Source organism: Rattus rattus, chromosome 8 (assembly GCF_011064425.1).
Source record: "Rattus rattus isolate New Zealand chromosome 8, Rrattus_CSIRO_v1, whole genome shotgun sequence".
Classification (NCBI taxonomy): domain Eukaryota; kingdom Metazoa; phylum Chordata; class Mammalia; order Rodentia; family Muridae; genus Rattus; species Rattus rattus.
Genome location: NC_046161.1, coordinates 61,642,599 through 61,661,915, shown reverse-complemented (window position 1 = coordinate 61,661,915; position 19,317 = coordinate 61,642,599). Strand labels below are relative to the sequence as shown.

Below are 19,317 nucleotides of genomic sequence, written 5' to 3'. Positions count from 1 at the left end.
CCCAGTAAGAATGTCTTCCATCTTCCCAGATGGACTCTTCAGTTCTTACTTAGGCTGCACTGACTTGTAAACAGGATGGTTTAAGGCAGATTTTTTTTCCATTTTCGTGTTTGTGTATAATATGGGGTGTGTGTGTGTGTGTGTGTGTGTGTGTGTGTGTGTATATATACACGTATATGCATGTATATGCATTAGGTGTGTATTCACATATGAAGATCTGACGTCAATGCTGGGAGTCGTCCTTGAACATGCTCTTTCCATCTTCCATCTTACTTACAGAGGCAGGCTCTCTTAGTCAAACCCAGAGTTTGCCAATTTACGGAGGCAGGCCCTCTTAGTCAAACCCAGAGTTTGCCAATAGGACTAGCCAGCTTGCTCTGAGGAGCCCCCGTCTCCCTCTGCCAAGGCTAAAATTATAGTTGGGCACTTTACTTAGGTCCTAAGAATCTGAATACTGGTCCTCATCCTCTCTCAGCAAGCTTTTGAACCACTGAGCCATTTCTCCAGCCCCTAATTGGGTTGTTCAAAGCAATATTATCTTGTTCAGAATTTGAAAGAAGTACATGCTCACTAAAGTCGACGCTGGGAAATATTTACCAGCAGTGCTCAAGCCATTTTGTAGACACTGGGTGTACACGACATGCTGGCATCTGTGTTGGACTAGATTTTACACATCCCATCCATCACTTGCAGGGGGCACTCTTGTTGAGGGCCAGCGGGGTGGCAATGGGCATACACTGGTTTTGAACTCACTTAAAACATGAAGCCAAGTTTGGAGTGATTTTAGCACCCTTCCCTCCAGTTGCACTCTCTTCAGGGATCTAATATGGTTTCTGCTCCATAGCCACCACTGTGACACTTGAGCTCAGGAGGTGGGATTGACTGCCGATTTGCAGGGCACTGGGCTTCAGTGATAGCCAGGGCCATCCCACTCAAGCGGCCTCACATTCATTTTACCATACTTCAGACAAAGGCTCTGTTGTGAGTCTGTGCTGTTGCATGTATCCTCAGCAGTGTTTCATGTCATATTGTGTGTAGCACTGCTGGGGGCAGTGGGACACTAATTGAGAGGTGACTCGGGGAACACAGAATAAGGGGAAACTTTTCAAAATGAGCACTTGGTGATAAGCTTCAGTTCTGCCTGCACTTTTATTCATTTTGATTTGATTATTTATCTATTCGGAGACGGGGTCTCTCTGTGCAGCTGTGGATGGGCAGGAACTCTATGTAGACTGCTGACCTAGAACTCCCAGAGATCTGCTCCCCTCTGCCTCCCAACTCTTAAGATCAAAGGCACGCACTTGGCTTGCATTTGATTTGTTGTTTGTTTTGTTGTTGTTGCTGTCTTTAAGCTGTTGGAGTTCAACAATCTGAATCCCAATTGAAGGCACTTTAATAGTTTACCTGCTCGGTCAGGTGTTCAGACGGCTGAACCTGCCCCAGCTTTGCTGCCTGTGAAATGGGGCATGAGCTCCAGCTACCTTTGATGGTTCTTAGCCTTCTTTTGACTTGCAGCTTGAGGATGCAGCCTGTCATGGCAGGGTAGTCACAGTGGAGGGACTGTGAGGCAGCTGATCACATTGCTTCTACTCTCAGAAAGCCAATCAATGAACGCTGGTGCCCAGAAGCTCACAGCTTCAGCTTCTCTCCTCTGTTAACCCAATTCCAGAAACTCCCTTACAGGCACTCGTCGCGCTCAGTCTCCCGGGTGAATCTGAGATCCTGTCGAGGTGACAGTCAGTATGAACTATTGGAGCAGCAGGTACATTTCGTGGCAAATGGTAGCCAGAGCCACAGGCGACTACAAAATTATCCTCTCATCAGCCTGCTCCAGCCTGTATTTCACTTGTATTTGCTCTGGTAAACAAATGCCCTGCCTTGACAATGGGGTGGGACAGGGTGGGTGTGTGTTCTGTTTGGTCCCCATACCTTGAAAGGATGCTTTTTTTTCTTACTTTTTTCCCTCTGCTAAGAGCCTTTGGGGAAGACAACTGAAGTTTCTAGGTGTCTGAACTCTGATGTCTTTTATTACCTTCATTTTTTGCATCATTTCCAAATTGTAGTTTCCAGCTTTAATGAGCTGTTCACTCTCTCAGACTGTGGGAAGAAGGGGAGAATATAAATTGGCTTTTTAAAAGCCAGCTATAGAAGGCCACACAGACCAGAAAGAATTATGGCTCCAGGGGCTGGGGATTTAGCTCAGTGGTAGAGCGCTTACCTAGGAAGCACAAGGCCCTGGGTTCGGTCCCCAGCTCCGAAAAAAAGAACCAAAAAAAAAAAAAAAGAATTATGGCTCCAGCTAGCCACAGGCCCCCTGGTGGTGACACTGAGAACAGGAGCCCAGATGGAAATGGCTCTCAGCCTGGGGCCCAGCTTTCAGCCTGACAGCGAAGGGGCGCTGGAGGGGTTTTAAAGCCCAGGAGGCACTCGGAACATCTAGAGTGGAAGTGCTGGTGTGGAATGTATGGAAAGACAGTGGTGCAGTGGCCCTGGCACCTCCTTTGTGATGTCTGCCAGATCCGGGGGTCTAGCAAGCTCCCGTGGAGATACAAGCATTGTCTGGCTAGGGCCCCATCTATTGCTGCTTGTTTCATAGGTTCTTCCTAGAGATGTACATAGTGTATATATATATAATGGGCCCAATAGGGACCAAGAGCAGCATGGATGCTGGATACTGGATGTTAGGTGCACACACACAAGCCATCTAAGTACATAGGAGATTGAATAACGGGGTCCTCAGTCTTCAAGTTCACAGTCCTTTTCAGTCTGGCAAACAGCCCAGCCATGCTTGTGCTTTGTTCATGTCCATAACTTGCCTATTCTATCACTATTCTCTTGCTATCCTATCCTATTCCATCCCATCCCATCCTATCCCATCCCATCACTGTCAACTTTGCTACGCCCCTTGCTTTTGGAGAGGCTCTGTAATCCTTGGTGATCTGGGCACAGATGCTGCTTCTGAAAAACGTACTGGGGTTATCTCTTCTTCACCTCTGAATTCCATTTCAGCATCTTGGGGTTGATGACAAGCTTTGGTTTGTGGCCCCTGTAGGGAAGAAGTTGGGTACTGTCTTATGCCCATCTTGGTCATCTTCTGTGTGGTTAGTCAGGCCCTGGCCTTGTTTTCAAAGTCGTGTGGAGCTGGAGAGCCTTTGTGAACCATTCATCTGACTCTTCCCCATGCAGGGGTTGGTGTGTTAGTCTGATGCTCCTTAAACTTGGGGCTGGAATGGAAATCCAGTCTGCAGCTGCAGGAAGGGCTTGTTCCCTCTGAGCATGGCCCCCCCTGGTGTTCATGTGCGTCACCCTGACTGTAGGAACAGCTGGCCACCTGTTTTCCTGTCTCCTGAGGGTCTACCCTAGGAAGCAGAGGCTCCTCCTGTCCCCTGGATACTGATAAACAGGTTTCTTCCCATCTCCTGAGACAGAGGCTGTGGCAGAGAATGACCTAGCAAGCTGCACACAGGGAGGATGGATGGCCTGCAGAAATGGCAGCTTTCCTCTCTCTGATGGTCTCATCCAGAAGGTTCTCAGCCTTCATTCAGGATCAAACTCAGCAGAGACTCTTCGAATGTCCTTCTTCAGACTTCCCCTTTGTGCACAATCCCTGCCCCATGACTAAGGTTCATTTTTCCCCAGGCTTTTATTTGTCTTCTTCCTCATCCTGCCTTACCTCATGATGTCTGTCTTCGTGTCTTTTGTTGTCTCAATTCTCCAACCACATGGCCAGCACCTTGCTGGGCTGTCGAGGGAGATTTAAACTACATGGTTTTTTTTTTTTTTTTAAGTCTGCAAGCTTTGGGAATAATAAGGCCTAAGGAAGGCTTAAGGGAAAATGACTGCCTCTCTCCTCTCTTCCTTGAGGAAGAAACTAGTCATGGTTTGTTTTCCCTCCAAGTTCCTTGACAGGTAACTTTTTACCTTGTGTTGATTCCTAGTACTTAGGAGGCTGAGGCAAGAGATTGTGGGTTTGAGGCCAGCCTGTACTGCGTAGGAAGACACTGTCTCAAATAACTGGGGAGAATCCCAGCCAGATCTGTCAACCATGAGTCAATTCAATATCTTTTGATACGGGTGACTTTATAACCCCCTTTTAACCTCTGAGGTTGCAGATCTCCATTCTTTAAATACAGCTAGATTTAAATTTAAAAAAAAAAAGCCTAAGGAAACAGTCTGTAGATTGTGAAATATGACTATTTTTTGCTGTGTTTGTGTGTACATGTACCTGTGCATGTGCATGTGGAGGCCCACGGTCAATGTTAGGTGTCGCTCTCTGCCTCACATTGAACATGGGGCTCCCAGTCTCAGATAGACTGCTGACCACCCAGACCCACGCGCCCTCGTTGTCTCTGCTTCCCCAGTGTTGGGATTACAGCTGTGTGCCACTGCACCCTGCTTTTTACATGGGTGCTGGCATCTGACCTCAGTACCTCATAGCTACACAGCTGACTCCCTAGCCCTAACCTTTTTATATTAAAAAAATAAATTTATGTGTCTTTGAGCATTAAAAAGCTGTAATAGTAATAGAAGCTATAAAAGTTGGTAAAAGTGATTGTAGCTAGAGAAAAGACTATTTGTGCTTACAGAGCCCAGATCCTGCTCATTTTGGTGACTTTTTTTATTATAAATTAGTCAGTTTATAATTTTTTGAGATTTGTCACAATTTAGCTTTTTAAAACAACAGTATAAACTCACTATTAACCTTTTTATGTGTTTTCAACCTGTCAGTTTCCTATGTGTACACACATGCTTTTTCGTACAGTGAATGCTTTCACGTTGTTTAGAGCATTTGTAGTTTGCCCAATCACAAACTAATATGTCTAGTTTATTTTTCCCTTATCTTTTAAGCTAAATTTTTTTTCAGCTACAAAAGTAAGAGACTAGGGAAAGAAGCCTCTTTCTCGAAGCTCTGGATCCTCTGAATTCACCAACTGTAAACACTTCCTAAATGGAAAATCTTCATGTAGAAGCAAGACCACGGCACTTATAAACTTACTCACAGCAGCTGTGGTTGCCTGCACACCAGATCAAACCAGGCAACATTCTAACATGGGGTAGGATAGGTTCATGTCTCAAAAAATAAGGAGGGTGGGGAGTGGAGGGAGGGTCTCTGTGAGGGGGGACCGGAAGTGGGGTGCACAGGGATGTTTATAAAGAAATAAGGTAGAGGGAGAATAATAGAGGTTGATCTCTGCTCTCCAGATACTTGCCCACAAACATACTCACACAGACACCACACATACACACACGTGTGCACACAGACACACACACAATCCCCCAACCCGACACTCCTACACACACAGACAGCAACACATTTAGTGAGGAATAGATTTGATGGAAAACTACTTTGGTGATGTGTGGAAATGAGCTCTAAGGATCATGTTTTCACGATTTAGGACATGCCCCGAACCTCACTCCAGTGACACGTTCCAGCCTGTCCCCTCGGTAGTGGGTCTCAAGAGCTGCCTTGTAGGACAAGCCATTCAGCTCTCAGTAGGACACTTCAGATGCACCCACTGGGAACTGTACCCTCCCAGGTCACTAGAGCTAGGGGCTGCCCTGCCATCTCGGTCATCACTTCACCTTACATGGAGGAAAACGGTACTTTCTAATGTCACCCTAATAAAGTACTTTTCAACAAGCCACAAGCATCCATCCTACCACTATTTTGAGATTCTCTCTTGAGTTTGAAAATGTTTCTCTTCTCCTCATCCTCCCTAGCTGAGCTTAAATGGAAAGCAATATTTGATCACCTAATGCAGCCAGTTGCATTTATATGTTGGCAATGCCGTTTCTTTGTCTAATTTGATACTCTGTGAAAGCTGAGAAACCTGTTGAACTAATACAATGAGACTTTATCAGGTGGCGTTACTAACCCCATAGGTCCTGTTTTGGCTGTGCTTGCTCTAAGTTGCTCTTCAGCCGTGGCAGGAAGGAAGCGAGAATAGAGTCTTGAGCGAGCCCTGCCAGAGTCTAGACCCATCATAGCCTGCAGAAGAGGGCTTGGGGTGGCTTTAGAGTCACATAGGCAGGCGTGGATTTAAGTCTTTTTCCTGTGCGTTATTTGTAGCTTCCTCATAGGGAGTCATCAAATCTTTTGGAGTCTTCATTCATGAAACATGAAGATTTACTGCTTTCAGTGACACATAATATGTCTATATATTTATTGATACGATATAATAATCCAGTACATGTGTATAATGTACAATGATATCAGTGATTAGCATTTCTAATGGCTCGGTATTTATCATTTCTATGCAATTCAAGACTTATTTTTTCATTTTTTAAAATTTTATGGGGTGTGTGTGTGTGTGTGTGTGTGTGTGTGTGTTTACATCTGAGTGTGGATGCCAGTAGAGTTATGTGTAGTTGTGAGCTGCCTGACATGGATGCCAGAAGGCAAGCTCGGGCCTTTTGTACACATAGTAAGTACCCTCTCTAAATCACTGAGCCATCGCCCCAGCCCCCCAAGACTTACTGTAGAACTCTAGCACTGAGGACAGTGTGATATTGGAGACAAAATAGACCATAGGTCGGTAGAACAGAATGGAATCCAGAAGCAGATCCCATCCTGTGGCCAGCAGTGTAATTACAAAAGCAGTTCAATGGAGAAAACATGGAGTCCCAACAGACCCTGTTAAAACAGACGTCTGTTTGTCCCTAAACTAAAGCAAAATTCAGCCTTTCTTTCCCACCTGGTAGAAACTAACTCGGACTGGAACTTGAGTTTCTAAATCGTCCATAACCCAGGACCTACTAAGCCAGAGGCTGCTCAAGAGAGTAGAATCTTTGCAGGAAAAAAAATGGGTTAACTTTATATAAATTCCAAATACAGAAATGCATGTGAAGCAGTACCAGGTGCTCTAGTGTAATCCTATTGGTGTTAGTAAAAAAATAAAATAAAATAAAATATAGGTATTTCTTTCCTTTAAAGATTTATTTATTATATATATTATACTGTAGCTGTCTTCAGACACACCAGAAGAGGGCATCAGATCCCATTACAGATGCTTGTGAGCCACCATGTGGTTGCTAAGGTTTGAACTCAGGACCTCTGGAAGAGCAGTCAGTGCTCTCAACCACTGAGCCATCTCTCCAGCTCTAGGTATTTCAAAGAATAGAACTTGGGAAAACTTCTCAGGCCTAATAGCTTTTTCACCCTTTACTGGAAAATAGAGATTTTAAGTCCTAGGTGCATTTTACTATCTGTAGTATAATCAAAATATAGCAAGGCTGCCCAGACCAGCCTTACTGAATAACTGTTCCTTGAAGACAGCTAGAGAAGAGTCCTGAGATGATGTCAGTGTGGTCATTTTGCTGTCTGCGGCTTCACTGTCTCATGAGTGTATCAAAAGAGAGTCTTAATGTCTTAAGGGAACTGTTAGAGCCTTTAAGAAATCAGACGAATGATCAGAGGAATGGTAGGGAGTCAGCCTTTCCTCATCTCTGGCTTTGTTTTCTTTGGGTTCTATAGAGAGGGTTTGTTGGGGAGGCCTTGTGGGGATCACAGTCTAAAGAGTGGCTCGATCTGTGCTGGAGGTGGTGAACGGTTGTTGACGGGAATGGCTGACATGCATGCATGTGTGACACCCAAGCCCATGCCCTCTCTGTTCCTCGACAGAGCTGTGACAGAGAGCATCAATCAGCTCATCATGCTGTGCACTCAGCAGGCCCCCGGGCAGAAGGAGTGTGACAATGCCCTTCGTGAGCTCGAGGTGAGTGCCCTGGAAAGCTGTGCAGATGGGGAACTCGGCCTGTCGCCAGGTCTCCCCCAGTATGGTGGACGACTTGCCTCTCCTGTCTATGCTTCTGTCTCTCCTAGGTGGAAGGAGCTAGAGAAAATGGCATTTCGTGGTACTTTCACCAAGATTTCTCCTTTTCCTATGAGACCAACATGTCTTTTGTTTATTAAAGGATTTTTTTTTTTCAATTCAAACAGGACATAGTGTTGAGTATAGGCTGCCAATGAAGAGGCTTTGCCTACAAACTATTTTTTTTTTTTTTAAATGTTCTTTTTTTTTTTTTTTTTTTTTTTTTTTTTTTTTTTTTTTTTTGGGGCTGGGGATCGAACCCAGGACCTTGCGCTTCCTAGGCAAGCGCTCAACCACTGAGCCAAATCCCCAACCCCTGCCTACAAACTATTAAAGAGATTATTCTTGGATAACCAGTAACCAGGAGAGAAACAGAGGGTGGGGCTGGAGAGATAATCCAGTTGCTAAAATAACTTACGTCAAACCAGGAACACCTGAGTTCTAGCCCCAGCCCACACATACAGAAGTTTCTCATAGTGGTGGAGGAAGTTGAGACAGGCAGATCCACGAGGCTTTCTTGACAGACACCCTAGCCTACTTGGTGAGCTCCAGGCCAGTGAGAGACCTTGTCTCACACAACAAAGTTGATGGCACCTGAGGAATGGCACCTGAAGTTGACCTCTGGCTACCACACCCGTATGCACACATCTTCACACAAGCAAACACACACAATTATTTCCACCTACATTTTATTCTTCCACATGCAAGGGACACACTGGAGGAAGTCAAGGGGAGTAATTGTCTCTTCCTAACTTAGAAGCCTCCTGTGGGCATTTGTGGGTGCCTTTTGACTTGCATTTATGGTGTGTGTTTATATCTGAAATTATGCATGTTTCTCAGAAAGTCTGCAGGCTAAGAAAGCCATTGTTGTCTATTCATATGTAAAGCAGTCCTTACCTACCCGAATCAGATCGGATGGGCCCAATGTATCTCAGTAGACATAGATTGTACCTATCATTCTTCCAGTTGTCTTCATGGATAGCATGGATCTAAATTGGTGGGAATACCCATGACAGCTTCTAAATGCTTGATCAAGGCCATGATGGTAGTGATAGGCAGAGTTGAAATGAAAGGGGGTCCAGTAGGGCAGAACTGAAGCATTTGAACATTATTAGGAATGGTTCTTACATGGTGCTCTGGTATGCTTTCTGTTGCTGTGATAATCCAAAAGCAACTTGGGGGAAGAAGAAGCTAATTTGGCTTACAGTAGTCTTACCGTTTGTCACTGAGGGAAGCTCCGGCAAGAATCCAAGGCAGGAACTCGAAGCAGAAACCACTGAAGAACGCTGCATGCTGGCTTCCTTCCATGTTCTTGTTCTGTTCTTCTCTCCGGGACAGCTCAGCCCTGCCTGTATGCTAGGCCTTCCTACATAAATTAGCAGTCAAGAAAATGCCCCGGTGACTTGCTCACAGCCCCGTCTCATGGAAGCAGTTCTTCAGATGGGGTTCTTTCTCTCCTCGTGTATTGGGTTGACAGCCGAAATCAGCCCTCACACATGGGCCGCTCCCTGCCTTAGCATGTTCATTAGCTCATTCACCTTTTCCATATGTGTGACACATATGTAGTTGGTCTAAATAAGATTTGTTAGCCTGGGTGCCCTGAGCTTTAAAGGCTTCTCAGGATTACTGATACTGAAAACGTTTTGGTGACCCAAGAAAAGACTGTCAATGGAATAAGCTCCTGCCTTGTACGGCGCTCTTCCTGTGTCTTTGAATGGATTCCTACCAGCAGCTCCCAGTACCCCACATGCACCCTTTGGAACTTAGCTCTGTTGTCATTTTCTTGACTGTGTCTCCAGAGGCTGCTGACTGCTAGTGTGCTGTCTCTTGATGATGAGCACATTCAAGGATCCATCCCCAGGCTGTCAACCACAGGAAGAACTCCTCATGGGTAGTGACCCAAGGTCATGGAGAAAGCTAGTGATGATTTTTACTGATTTGGAAAGACAGAAAAACTGACCTCTACCTACTTCTTGAATGGGTGCTACCTAAACATGAATAGACATTTTCTATACTTCTCAAATCAATAAAAAATGAACCATCCCAGTGGGCCACCTTTAAGGGTTACCTTCTTCCATGTATTTCCATTCAAAGACCCCAGAATTGAAATATTGAGTCTTTCTTAACCAGAACGAGTGTGCATTTGGAATGTAAGCTCTTCAGGGTTTCCTGAATTGCGTTAGCCAACAATGAGTGTATTACTTTGCATTAACTTCAAACTTTTTTCTAAAAGTCCTCCCATAGACTGGGGTAGTGGCACACACCTTTAATCCTAGCATTTGGGAGGCAGAGACCAGGCCAGCTTGGTCTACGAAGTGAGTTCCTGGACAGCCTTGGCTTTTTTATACAGAGAAACTTGATGTCTAAATATTTTTTTTAAAAAGCCCTCCTGTAGATACCAGACTTCTCCCAAACTGATCTGATACCCCTGGCAACAGTAACCTGAGGCCCCCACCTGTCACCACTCTTTTGCTGACAGGGAATCTGAAGTCTTGACACCCTGGTCTGAGTTCCTCCTATGACTCTAAATGATTGATCCATTATGGCCATAGTCCTAGTCCAGCAATAGGTGGCAATGGTTGTACTTGGCAGAGGATTTTCTTCTGTGCCTCTGGCTTACTTGCTAAAGCTGTGCTCTCCTCTGTAGACTGTCAAGGGGATGTTGGAAAACCCTAATGAGCCCGTGAGCGACCTCTCTTACTTTGACTGCATTGAGAGTGTGATGGAGAACTCCAAGGTAAGCCAGCCTGTTTTAGTTTTACTCTCCTCTCTGCTGAGACAACATACCTAACAAAGCAGCCTAAAGAAGGAAGCCTTCCTTCTGGCTTAAATTTGATGGTTCAGCCTGATGGCAAGATTATGAGACAGACAGTCTGTCTGTCTTAGTTGGGATTTACTGCTGTGAACAGACAGCAGTAAGGACAACATTTAGTTTGGTGTTGGCTTACAGGTTCAGAGGTTCAATCCATTAGCATCAAGGCAAGAACATGGCAGCATCCAGACAGGCATGGTGCAGGAGGAGCTGAGAGTTCTAGGTCTTCATCTGAAGGCTGCTAGTGGAAGACTGACTCCTAGGCAGCTAGGTCAAGGGTATTAAAGTTCACACCCACAGGGCCACACCTACTCCAGCAAGGCCACACCCCCCAACAGTGCCACTCCCTGGGCCAAGCATGTACAAACCATCACAGTCTAATCACACTGCATCTACAGTCAGGAAGCAGAGAGAGATGAACGTGGATGTTCAGCTCAATTTCACTTTTTACAAGGTTTAGGACCCCACCCTTCTAGATAGTGCCATCCACATCGGGTTGTCCCTCCTTAATTAACCCAGTCTGGAGACACCCCCCTCACAGACATGCCCAGAGCCTTATTTTCTCCATGAGTATAGATCCCATCAAGTTGACAGTTGATATTAACTGTCAGCTGTCTGTGCCAAAACACGGCTTTCAACACTGCTCCTCAGTGGGAGAACAAATGAGAAAGTGCATCAGCCTCACCCCAGGGTGGCCCAATATGGTGAAACCTCGTCATGGAGCATGCTCAAGTGTTCCTCCACATCCGAAGTCTCGCAGAACCATGTGGAAAGTTATATAAATACCAGTTGCCAGACCCCACCCCCAGGGTTTGAAATCTGTGCGTTTCCAAGGGGTTCCCAGTCCTGTCTTTGTGGTCTAGGAACCCTTCTTTGAGAACTACTGCTTATATCATCGAAGATGGGCCTCTCCGTGAGTCCAGCCTGTGTTACTGGAGGCTGCACTGCTGTTGAGAGTCCTTCTTGCCTCTCGTTTGTATTTTGTACTATCTAGTTGTAGCATATATTTTTGGAGGGGAGTAAATATTAGGAATTTTGGGTGTTTGGGAAGAGAATTATTTTAAACTACAGTGGCTTCAAGGCCTTCCTCAGTAAGAGCTGACCCCTGGCTGTTTAACTGGGTGAAGATCGTGATTAAGAAGAAGCAGTAGTGGGCTGGAGAGATGGCTCAGCCGTTAAAGGCTAGGCTCACAACCAAAAATATAAGAAGAAGCAGTAGTAAGAGCAGTGCCAGGGAGCAATAACGAAGGAGGATGCCCAAGAATCAGGAAGGGCCAGCGACGTACCGGAGAGAGAATTGCCAGTGGAACTCTTGCTTTCCATGCATGCTGGGTTCCATCACTTTAGACTTGGAGACCATCTGTATTGGTGATGTCATGGGGCTCAGTTTGTGTTTGGCTAAGACAAGAATTTCCTCAGTTCATCAACTTTCATGGAATAAAGGCTGTCTAAATGGAGGGTGCATATGACTTAAATACTGAAATTCAGGAATTTTTTTTTTTTTTTGACGCGGGGCTTCATGTAGCTCAGGCTAGCCTTGAACATGCTATATAGTCAAGCGTTACCCCGACTTCCCTGATCTCACCCCTTTAATGCTGGAATTGCAGGCGTGCACCACCACAACTAGGCCACTGAACTCAAGGCTTCATATAAGCTAGGCTAGCATTCTCCCAACTGAGCTCCAGTTCCAGCCTAGGAAGGGTCTCTTCTTAAAGGAGTTAGGGATGAGGGTAAAATCCTGTGCTTATAAACACTTCCTAGCTACTTTGCTCTGCACATCTTTATGTAAACTTGATTATTTTATATATAAAAATTATAGTAATTTATTTTGTTTCCTCTTCAAATTGCCTTATTGTCTCAGGAAGAACTCTCTATCACAGAGACTTGACAATGTCATCTCTCGCAAGGGTGAATGAAAATTTTCTACTCTATAACCTGTGGCCCCAGGATGCACAAACTCTCCTTGTGGCACAGGCCAAAGCCCAGAGAGGACCGGGCACCAGATTTGGAGTAGATGTCCTGCTCTGCCTATGTGACCTTCAGTATGATCTTTAGAGGACAGTTGAGTTCCCTAGGTTGCACACTGGCTGTGACAATCCTTATCAAGGCTTTTTTGGAGGCCAGAAACGGAAAGTGCCAGTGCTTCCCAAAATTTGGTAAATTAATCATGCAAGGAATAGTGTGCCTTCTACTTTCTGCTTAGAATGTCAAGTCCGGCTCCTGAATGTGAGTTTGTGCTCTTAGAAGTAAAGAGTTCTCAGATTGGGCCATGTGCCCGGGAGAGGCTTTGTGCATGATCTGTGTGCATTGACTGAACCCCAGGAGATTCTGATAACCTCTGGGTGCAAGGTTTGTCCTCCCCTTATGCATTTGTCTTCATCAGAGAGAGGTGGTGTCATTCTCTCGAATCTCTCTTGGGGACAGTAAAGGCAAAGATGACAAATGGTTTAAATTAAGTCACCGTAAGTATTAAAGCAGTGAGGTAACCTCCTGCAGCCCCGGGTTGGAATAAAAGCTCAATGAATGGTTGCTGTTTTGCAGGTTCTGGGCGAGTCAATGGCAGGGATTTCACAGAATGCCAAAACTGGAGACCTCCCTGCCTTCGGAGAATGCGTGGGGATTGCATCCAAGGCTCTCTGTGGGCTGACAGAGGCAGCAGCCCAGGTGAGAGCCCTGGACACACTTCCTTTCCACTTTGTGCCCTAAGACGTAGTACATACCCCCAAGGGAGACCTGCTTCAGCTCCTCCAAGCACTGAGCTAGGAACCATGGGAAAGCTGATGGCTTCTGGGTGGGAGGGGCACATAGGCAGAATACCAGCCAGTGCTTCCAGGTGCATGCTGGGAAGACAGTGAGACCAACGAATACTGCGGGACCTGGCATCCAGAAGTCAGAAGCAACTTTTAAAGCCAGTGCCCTAGATAAATCGTTCCATAGAGAAGAATAAACACTGAGTAATCAGAAGGTCCTCAGTCTTTAGAATTGCACATAAGCCACATTCTTTAGAATAAAAGGAAGGAAAAGAAGAAACCCTGTCATGCAGAGCTATGATATGTGTACCATCTTCCTTTGGCTGACTGCGTTCCTTTCCTGTCATGTTGGGACCGTATAACAAAAACTTCAAAGGTGGCATCATTTAGCTCGGAAGGTTTATCATTGAGGGTTAAGCCTGAACTTGGGAGATCTCACTTGCTCAAAGACAAGCATCCCTAGTTGAAAGAGACAATTCTTAACCTTGAGCATCCCCCTCAAACCACACGAGCTCATCCTGTTAGTTATTTCCAGGTGCATCCAAAGGGAACTCAAATAGCCTTTTCTGCAACAGTCCTGTTGGAGGACAAATGCTAGCTCTTCTTTCCTCCCTCCTCCCCTCCTTCCTTCCTTCCTTCCTTTCTTTCTTCATTTCTTTTCCCCCATTTTCTGAGTCTCCCATTCTTCTTACTTGATTGACTAAGCCAAGGTTCTAACTGCTGTTGGAAATAATGACCTGGACAAGGACCCTCCGGGCTAGGAGACCTTTGGGCAGCAAAGGCCCGAGGCTGAGCTGACTCTGAAGCTCCCTATGTCAGTTGGCACTGGCTTTCTCCTGCCTCTTCTAACTCCAAGCCACAGCCAGCTTCACACTGAAGGCAGGCATCCTCATGGTCATGTGATAGCTGCCAGCAGCTGTACGAGCTGCACCCATCCATGCCCATGCCCCACAGAAGAGCGTCTCAGAGGCTTTCTCTTAAGGACAAGGAGGCTTTGTTCCCTGATGCCTGCAGCAAACTCCTGACAGTATGTCAGGCTGGTATAGGCCTGTCTGTCACCATGTCTTCATTGGTGAGAGGGATGAGCTAGCTTTGAGTGGCTGGCCCTAAAGAGCACCTGAGCTTTCCAGCTGCCAGTACACTGCAGACCATTGTCTCCCATGGCTCACGGAGCAGCCTGAAATGTGATTTTTTTTTTTTTTTTTTTTTTTTTTTTTTTGCCCTTCCTTTTCTAGGCTGCGTACCTGGTTGGCATCTCTGATCCAAACAGCCAGGCAGGCCACCAAGGCCTGGTGGACCCCATCCAGTTTGCCAGGGCCAACCAGGCGATCCAGATGGCATGCCAGAACTTGGTGGACCCTGGCAGCAGCCCATCACAGGTAACCAGGGAAGGACGCGGGGCATGTGATCTCTTAGGCTGGGCGATGGGAGACTGGAAAGTGAGCAGAGAATCCTGTGCTTCCAGGGCTTGCAGACCCAGATGACTGCAGCTGTGCAGATAATAAGTGTCCTCATTTCGTGAAATGCCCTGACCAAAGCAACCTGGGGGAGAACGGGTTATTTATCTTATAATTCCAGGTTTCAGTCCGTTGTTGAGGGGAAATTGAGGCAGGAACTTCAAGCAGCTAGTTATATCATACCCACACTCAAGAGCAAAGAAAGAACGTGTATACCTCTGGTTGGCTTGCTTCCTCTGCTCTTACCCAGTTCAGCACGCAGGAAGCGGTCCCTCCTACTTTCAGGCACCCATTAAGGTCATCAGGACAGTCCCCCACTGGCATGCCCATTGAGACTCCCCTTCCCCCGGTGGTTCTAGGCTGTGTCAGGTTGACAACTGAACTCACCATCACCATGACCAGGAAAGTATTAGCAATGTGGTAAAGGCAGGAATATACTTACATATAGGTTCTGAGAGGCAACAGAGTGACACAAAGCAGCAGAATTCATGAGGAATCTCTCAGCTGTTTATCGACAGCTTGTTCTGTGCTCAGCACTAAGGCAGCATGAGTGAGACCTGACCTTTGCCCCTTTGGTTCTTACTCCATTGGGAGTTTGATTGGGATGTGTTGATTAGATGGAATATTGTTCTAGTTGCCGTTGCTATGACAAAGCACTCTAAACAAAAACAACTTGGGGGAAGAAAGGCTTCCATTTCCAGGTTGCAGTCAGTCATAGAGGGAATGTCAGGGCAGGAACTCAAGCAGACACCATGGAGGAATGCAGTTGACTGGCTGGTTCATGGTCTTAAGCTCAACTTGCTTTCTCATGTAGCCCAGCATATCTGCTTAGGGATGTGCCACCCACAGGTTAGCTGGGCCCTCACACACCTTTTATCAATCAAGACAATCTCTCAAAGACATGGCCATAGGCCAGTCTGGAGGAAGTTCTTCAGTTGAGATTCCCAGGTGACTTCAGATTGTGTCGAGTTAACAATAAAAACCCACCAGGACATGGATATATTAGGAGAAGTGTGACAAGTTTTCTCAGGTCACTTCAGAGGGGATGGCACTGTCAAGCCTCAGAGTCGAGGTCAGAATTCACAACACAGAAAGGAGCCTGAGAGACATTTGAGGAGCAGGTGGTGTGTCACATTCCTTGGTACTTCTGGCATCGTGAGGACCTGGTTACATAGGAAAGCAGTATGTACTAGAAAGAAAGAGAAGTGCCTACCGTGGGGTACCAGAGGTAGCCTTGAGAGTGGCTTGCCTACTGCGAACTTAGAGCAGCGTTCTCAAGGCAGCACATAGATCTAAGAATATGGTACCAAGGCTTTTTGGACCTGCCACAGCCCAGAGTATATACTCAGATGTTCTTGAGCCTGTCTAGCCACTGAGTTGAGAATGGGCAGTTGATAGATGGTCCACAGACTGCTAGTCACCACCTACAGCTCCCCCTAGGGGTAGGAAGGAGTGGTGCATCTAGCCACTTACTGTATCTATCCAAACCTGTTCCAAGGAGTTAGTCACTAGCAAAATGTAACTATTAGTCACTCGTAAAATAGCTAGTCCAGATAGCAATGGCCTGTGCGTGCCTTATGTATGCTGAATTTCAAAGACTTGGCATGAACCTAAGCTTGCAGTATCATAGTGCTATTTTGGTTATGATGAACTATTTTGGATATACTGAGTTAAACTATATTACTTAAGTTAATTTCTCTTGTTTCTCTATTCATCTTAATGGGCCTACTGGAAACCTTTAAATCAGGTGTCTTAGACCTTGGCCTGGAACCTGGGCCTGGGGCCTGGGCCTTGGACTCTGGGGGTTCCAAGGACTAGCTGACCATTACCCTTTGAGAGTGGGGCCCAGTACCTCCTTCCCCTTTCTATTTTCATTCCTCTTGCTTCATGTTTCTTGTCCTTTCCTTCCTCAGGGTGACTTTTAGGCACAGCAGAGCTAGACAAACAAGACCGCCCAGATTCTGGACATATGGGTTGGAGATAAATGCAGGCCTCTCTGCGCTGACATGTGTGGTCCCCACCCCTAACCTAGCTCCATGCTTTGTAGGTTCTGTCGGCTGCCACCATTGTTGCCAAGCACACCTCAGCCTTATGCAATGCCTGCCGCATCGCCTCGTCCAAGACAGCCAACCCTGTGGCCAAGAGGCACTTTGTCCAGTCAGCCAAGGAGGTGGCCAACAGCACCGCCAACCTGGTCAAGACCATCAAGGTAGGTCACTGTGCTGCGGGTCTCATTGGTCCCTGTACAGAGCTGAGAGGGGAGTGCGGCTAAAGCTCTATCTGCCGAGATGTATGAGTGGAAAGGTGTAGCTCCCTTAAGTCATGGGTAGGGAGGTGTTGCTCCCACTTACTTAATCAGGAAATATTCACTAGGAAAGCCCAACCAACTACACCTCCACTAACCTCCACGGTGGTAAATAGGGAGCCAATCCCAGTTCTGCAGCTAGGAGTTTAGGGCCTAAAATTGGGCTGGAAGGAGAGGTTAGTGTCCTTTCCTAGTGCCGTGTGTGGGTATAGCCTTGTTTACTTGGTGTGGTTCTGAGAGGTCGGGTGGGGGCTTGTGCCACTGTTGTTGGAGGCATGACCAAGAGAGAATATGGAGGAGAAAGGAAACAGGAAATTACAAAACAACTTCATTTTTTAAAAATCACTTTGGAGCTGGAGAGATGGCCCAGTGGGTACAGTGCTTGCCGTGCAAATGTGAAGGCCTGAGTTCAAATCTCTATAACCCTTGTAAAAGCCTGACACACCAGTGACATCTATATTCGCAGCGCTCGGACAGCAAAAGTGGGACGGAGAGGCAGGGGACTTCCTTGGAAGCTGGTGGGCCAGCTAGCCTAGTTGGTGTACATACTGGCGAAACAGCAAAAGAGGTGCTGTCTGAAGAAACAACTTAGAAGGGGAGGACCCACACCTAGAATTGTCCTCTCCCCTCCAAGTGTGTATGTGGTGTATTCGTACCTACACTGACGCACACTAGCGCACATGCACATGCGTAATCACATAAATCTCCCCTACGATATCCATGCTGTTTATGAATGTTTAACTCTTTTTTTTCTTGGAGCATCAGCTTCATTTATGATAGAACATTCTTCCTAAAGAAAAATCATCATTGTGTTCAAGACCTTGGATAGAGGAGGCGTCGTGGGGAGATCAGCTCCCCTGCATTAAGGAAACTGAGTTGATCAGACAGCGGTCTTTGTAGGTGGGTGCTCTAAGCTAGGGCTGCGCACAGATCAGGCAGCCAGCCTTGTGGGAAAACAGGCAAAACCTGGACAGCAGACTAGAGGAACACACCCCAGTGTCGTCTCTGCCTCCTCCCTCACCCCACAACCTTCAGAGGAGCCGGGAGGCAAGATACCAGTCCTCTGTAAACCTGTTGGTGCCGAGAGGAAAGGGAATGTTTGTTTACAGTTTTGAGTGGTGGTAGGGAATCAAACCAGTGGCTTTGTGCATCCTGAAGTAAATGAAATGAGGACACGACCACTCCCGGGTGTGGTTGAGGGGAAGGGTTTTATTGTAGCTATGAGGGGAGATACGTCTAGAAGCTTCTGGAGGAGTCCAGACTAAATTGGGACAGAAGAGGGGAGAAGGCAAGCTGACCTAGAGAGGAGCTGAGGACCAAAAGAACCAAGAGAAGATGTGGCCCAGTCGACAGGGATGTACGGGAGAGAAAAGCTTGGAGGATGAGAAGCAAGCCCCTGGAGGCAGAGAGGGTAACATGGGGGGTGGGGGGGTATGGTGAGAAGAGTTGAGAGGTGCCACAGATACCGAGTAAGCCTGGAGGCCTGCGGGTGCCTTGGTTTGCTAATGGGCACCACAGTCAGTCATCTGTCCCTGGTTTCTTTGGGACCTGACACTAGGTGCTTACTTTCCCACTGAGCAACATCCCAAGCCTGACTTCAGTGAAAGGGATTCCAGCTTTACTGCAATTTGACTTTTTTCTTTTTCTGCAAAAACTTCTGTACAGTCTCCATGCAGAAGTCAGTCAGAGTAAGCCTTGCAGAGAGCAGAGGAAAGAGCATCCATCCGGCCTACAGCAGCTGGAAGCTGGCTGGTGAAAGCAAGACCAGTCAGCCCAGTCAGCAGTTCCTTAGCTGTTTCAACAGAGAGTCATTTTGAAAGCAAACAAAAGGCCTCTGTGCTTGAAGGATACAAGAAACTAGATGGAGAATGAATAAACAAATTAAATCCAGTGTCCTGGTGCCCCAGGACCCTCATGGCAGCATGACTCCCTCGCCATCGTAGTGTATGATATTAGCAAGTAACAAGCTTCCGTTTTTAAGTGTATATTTTATGCTTTGTGTATGCTGCTCAATTTCATGCACACGGCTATGCTGTATTTATCGTGCCCGTTTTACTGATGGGAAACTGAGACACAAAAGTTAAGTAACCGCCTAGGTAAACCAGCCAATAAATGATAGATGAGAATTCAAGCCCAAGTCCCAGAGCCCCTGTCCTCAGTTCCGGCATGCTCTTGGGCTCCT

The 19,317-nt window shown here is 46.5% G+C and overlaps 1 protein-coding gene across 1 annotated transcript in view; it reads left to right on the top strand.

Annotated features, from left to right (window-relative positions):
• Tln2 (talin 2) overlaps window positions 1–19,317 on the top strand; it is a 237,056-nt gene that overhangs the window by 140,099 nt on the left and 77,640 nt on the right. The window contains exons 31-35 of the mRNA XM_032911227.1: window positions 7,622–7,715; window positions 10,459–10,548; window positions 13,165–13,287; window positions 14,609–14,752; window positions 16,878–17,039. Of these exons, the coding sequence (XP_032767118.1) occupies window positions 7,622–7,715; window positions 10,459–10,548; window positions 13,165–13,287; window positions 14,609–14,752; window positions 16,878–17,039 (613 nt within the window). The remainder of the gene's footprint in view (window positions 1–7,621; window positions 7,716–10,458; window positions 10,549–13,164; window positions 13,288–14,608; window positions 14,753–16,877; window positions 17,040–19,317) is intronic.